The sequence below is a fragment of the Ammodytes marinus genome (genome assembly GCF_949987685.1).
Source record: "Ammodytes marinus genome assembly, chromosome: 22".
Lineage (NCBI taxonomy): Eukaryota > Metazoa > Chordata > Actinopteri > Uranoscopiformes > Ammodytidae > Ammodytes > Ammodytes marinus.
The window spans coordinates 1,590,293-1,595,395 of record NC_137226.1 but is presented as its reverse complement, the minus strand read 5'-3'; the positions used below and the strand labels follow the sequence as shown (position 1 = coordinate 1,595,395).

Genomic DNA, 5,103 nt, shown 5'->3' with positions numbered 1-5,103 from the left:
GAGTGATTGTTCGAAGTCTTTGAAAGGATTGATCCATAACTCTTTGTCTTGTAACTGCTGCTGGAAACTGTGTGAGTGTGAGCATGTGTGTGTGTGTGTGTGTGTGTGTGTGTGTGAGTGTGTATGTGTGTGAGTGTGTGTGTCAGTGTGTATGTGTGTGTGTGTGTGTGTGTGTGTGTGTGTGTGTGCTAGGAAACTGTGGAGAGTTTTATCGATCAGAAGATTTGTCAGACTCTCTCTCTCTCTCTCTCTTTCTCTCGATCTCTCTCTCTGTCTATCTTTCTGTCTCTCTCTCAATATTTCTCTTATGAATGAAGCAAGACAAGAGGCGCGTGCTTGGCCAGGCAAACCACTTAAAGGTACAGTGTGTAGATTTACAAAAAAAATTAAATTAAAGTTGCTACGAGGAATTTTTTTTTTAATATTTTTTCCCTCTGATGATCATAAATTACATGTAACAGCAAACGAGACCATCAGTGCAAAGAAGAATGCTATTTTTTATATGATCTTAAAGCCTTTGTCATGGGTATACGCTCACCCAGGAACAACAGCTGGCGTAGTAGAAACACTACCGCTTTTGTCCAAAGGGGGGCGCAAACGTAAAGGTGCAATCACTCAGTGTGTTTACATGGCACAACTAGATTGGATTATCACATATATCGAACAAGACACTCGAACGGACCGTGTCACTTGTCTGAGTATACATGGCCTTTCAGAAATCGGATAAATGTCCGATGCATGGCTGTCTCCACTATATGCTAGGTGGCGCTGTAGCCCTTTCAACCATGCTTTCGACAAGTGGTTTCAGAGCCACGTCCGGTTCTCTTCCGTCAATAACCCATGGTGTAGCCTATCACACGCAGGCACACAAGCACAGAACGAGAAGTCCGATATGCGATATCCGATACCTGTATACATGCAGAGAGAAAGCCGACAATGAACGAATTATCTAGGTGTTCTTATCCGACTTCTCTTGTCCGTTATTGTGCCGATTTGTGTCCGAAGTAGATCGGATAAAGGTGTTTACATGCAGTTTAAAAGTCCTGTTGAAGTCTTATTTGTTTAGTTATCCGATTATGAGTCTGCATGTAAACGCACTGAGTGATTCTAGAGAACGCTTGTTGTCAAAATCACTTTTTTTTGTCCAAATCAGTGAATATCTCAGTAGCCTAGTATACTGTTTGTGTGCTGAAAAACAAAATCAGTGTTTATAGCACCACGTTGACTCTGTAAACTACACGAAAGGGGCACAACATATCGTGTCAATTTACAGAGCCTAGGCTGTGTAATAATAACGCTGGATCGTGAGGAGATATTCACTGATTTTGACAAAAAAAAAGGGATTTTGTCATCAAGGCATCAGCATCCCTTAGAATTACTGACTCCACATTTAAACGTCTGCGAAAATCAACATTTTACTGGGTTTTTAGAGGGTAATTTAATCGTTTTCTGTCATGACTCGAACAGAATTGAAGCCCCGGATGGATTTTATGGATTCATGATGATGAGGCTCGCGGGATTCATGAGGCTTCTGTTCCAACGGTTCTTCTAACGGTCGAGCCGGTTGATTCGTCTCGCGGGCTCCTTCACGGTCATCACGTCACCACCTCTCTCTCTCTCTCTCTCTTTCCCACTACTACTCTACCTCGCTCTCCCACTCCCCACTCCTCCCTACACACACAGCGAGGCACCCGGGTAGAGTTACAGAAGGGGGAGGAGGGTCGAGGGACATAGAGAAAGACAAGGAAAAGGACAGAGAGAGAGAGAGAGAGAGAGAGAGAGAGAGAGAGAGAGAGAGAGAGAGAGAGAGAGAGCGAGAGAGAGAGAGAGGGAAAGAGAGAGGGGGGCTTGCGTGCCTGTGTGTGAGGTTTTAAAGAGCGAGGTATAGGCTACTGTAGGCTTGGAGTGTAGGCTAGGGGGAGGTGACTCAAGCTAAGCTAACTAGCCATGGTTCTACTCCCGTTGCTGGTGGTGGTGTGTGTCTGCTAACGGGCCGCCCTGGACTCCCTATCCGCCTTGAGGTGCATCATGCCGGGCTGGAAGAAAAACATCCCCGCCTGTCTTCAACCGGACCAGGAGGGAGGTAAGAAGACCAAAGCGGACCGGACTAGACTAGCCTAGATAGAAGAGGGTGCCCCCATATGAATGTGTGTGTGTGTGTGTGTGTGTGTGTGTGTGTGTGTGTGTGTGAGAAAGAGACAGCGCGTGCACTATCCTAATTATCGCCGGTGCAATCTGTGCAGCGTGGTTTGGCGCCGCCGGTTGAGCTCGCGCAGACGGTGAAAGTTGGTAACTGATACCGTGTGAATGAATGTGTGTGTGTGTGTGTGTGTGTGTGTATGTGTGTGTGTGTGTGTTAATCTGACGCAACGGGTGAGGTTACAGTGACGTTACGGTTACGGTGTGTGTGTGTTTTTACGGTTGAGGCTGCTCGTGTTGTGTGCGACCGTGTTTATCATCGGGAGCGATCAACGGTTGACGGTTACCGAACAGTTAGCTAACAAGGCTAACTAACGGTCAGACGTTAGAACGGGCGATGAGCAACGGTTGGTGCTTGTCAACCGGAGGGTCTGCCCTTGTGTGTGTGTGTGTGTGTGTGTGTGTGTGTGTGTGTTCCCCACTTACATGACTTTCGGACACACACCAGATTAAAAACCAATTGATTGTTGGACGGTTTGAGTCCCGGTAGTAAAAATGTTGATTTATAGATGGGTAGTTAAGCATGGACTGATCATCTTGACTGTTGGCCCATAGGCATAAAACCATTCCCCCTCCCCACAATCACAAATAATATACTACTGAGCTAGTTCTGTAATGTTTGTGAAAAATGCGATTATTTTGAATGTATATTTTTGAACGTGAGTCATTGAGTAACCTAGATTCACAGCATTATTCCAATATTAACCTGATAAATGGTTAATGGCGATGTCATTATAGGCCTATTATGTGATTAAATCGGCTAGTAGGCTATCATTGTCTCATTGAAACAATTTCATATCCATAGCCTACTACATTTTTATAATCATATTTGGGTCAATAAATTATAATTATGGATTTTATACCTTCTGCTGTACGTCCAGGTTTTTTCTTAGCAGTGGAATCAACAACTGAAACATTTCTTGGGCTCTTCTTGGGGATTTTTCTGAGCTCCTGCACCAGTGTCAGGGGGGAGGGGGGGGGACACAATTTTGTAAACGCTGCCATACTGAGAAATACAGAGAGAGTTTTGTGGAGCTGACAAGGCTTAATCAACCGACATACATTTATTAATACAACTTACGCACTATAGCTTTTAAGTCCCCAAAAAGTGACCTGTGTGTGTGTGTGTGTGTGTGTGTGTGTGTGTGTGTGTGTGTGTGTGTGTGTGTGTGTGTGTGTGTGTATAAGGACCACTTTTTTCTGTGACGCTGTAGAATGAGGTGTAAAAACTAAATCACTAACGGTTAGACTCTAAACATTGACAGCTGAGGTGATAACTCTTTTACACATTCTCACCTTCACACAGCTGGTCAGCAGTTTATTACACCGACACAACCATTTAAATCACTGATTATCTCTGGCGGCACATCTTAGCACGACCTCCCAATGTTTTCATAACACCTCTCCAATGATACTACATGGTGAGGTGTGGCGGTGGTGTTTGATAATATAATGCGAATATACCTAATAGTATTTCTCATTTCATACTACTTTAATAAAATGAATACTATATACAGGTCTTAAAAAGGCATCTTAAGCAGTTTTGTGAAGAAAATGTATCATAAATCAGGCAATTAACAACATATGAACAAATCCTTCTGTAATAACCTTCAGAATAGTGCTGAGAATGATTATGGAAAGTTTAGTTGATGTAAGTGCTTTAGAAGTTGAGATTTCTGGTTCAGAGCATTGAAGAAAAAAAAAGTTGATATCAGATAATGTCCGTTAAAGATGGTTGATGGTTGTATTGGAGAAATATACAGACGCAAACAGACAAGGTTTAGTCAAATAAACACCTGAATGTACATGTTGGACCTTTTGATTTATACTAGTATGAAAGAAGACATGTTATGGAAGATAGATAGACAAGACAGACACTGCTATATCAAGTATTTTTGAACTCTTACATGATGTGTTCTCATCTGTCTTTGAAAGATAATTTCCGAACCGATTTTATAATAACTTATACAGCTCCGGAAAAAATGAAGAGACCAGTCTGAATTTTTCTTCAATCTTCATCTCTACATTACTTATTGAAAAATGCTCTAAATGACAATGTTTTAATTGTGAATTTGGTAGAAATGTTGTCAGTAGTTTATAGAATTAAAACCAAAATGTTCATTCTACTCAAACATATGCCTCTAAAGAGTAAACCGAGAGACACTGAACATTTGGAGTGGTCTCTTAATTTCTTCCAGAGCTGTATAAGATTAAGATTTCCGTGGAGAAGCGATTTAGAGTAGAGGGAGATTTAACCATGTGAGAGCTAACCTTCAAACTGCAGCTTCAGCCCACAGGACTATAGTGAACTTTCATTGGCTCGTCCCAGAATTAAAAATAGAGACAGAATATTTTTTTTATATGTCAATGTAGGGCTACAGCAGCTTTCAAAACATTTTAGCACTTGAGTATGTTACACCCAATGTATATTTTTTAAGATTTATTTTTGCCATTTTTTTTCTTGCTTTATTAGACAGTTTGGAGAGACAGATGAAATGTGTCAGAGAGGGGAATGACATGCAGAGAACGACCCGGGCTGGATTCTAACCCGGGTCTGCTGTGAAGAGGACTGAGACTCTATGGAGGGGGGGTGGAGGGGGCTCTGTTTAATACACTATAATGTGTTCACTTCTGTTGTGTTTTAAGAGGGAACTCAACTCATGCAACATATCTTTGGAAAGCTGAGATTCTTAGGATTCGAAAGATGCAGAAAAAATTCAGTCTTCTTCTGTAAAAATCTGGTGTCAATACACAGCCTAGGCTCTGTAACCCGGTATTTATATAAACAAAGGGTATGTCAACAAAGGTGTCGCCACCGTAGCTAGCGACATGCCAGTTGACATAACTCTGGATTTTCTTTCAGCACACACACACAGTATGGACAGGATTTTGACAACAAGCGTT

The 5,103-nt window shown here is 42.1% G+C and overlaps 1 protein-coding gene and 1 long non-coding RNA gene across 2 annotated transcripts in view; both read right to left on the bottom strand.

Annotated features, from left to right (window-relative positions):
* Nucleotides 1-2,051, bottom strand: part of cand1 (cullin-associated and neddylation-dissociated 1) — a gene marked incomplete at its 5' end in the record, with an annotated part of 8,673 nt that extends 6,622 nt beyond the window's left edge. The window contains one exon of the mRNA XM_080051223.1: nt 1,991-2,051. Within this exon, the coding sequence (XP_079907349.1) occupies nt 1,991-2,051 (61 nt within the window). The remainder of the gene's footprint in view (nt 1-1,990) is intronic.
* Nucleotides 1-5,103, bottom strand: part of LOC307268410 — a 205,138-nt gene that overhangs the window by 170,531 nt on the left and 29,504 nt on the right. The window lies entirely within an intron of this gene.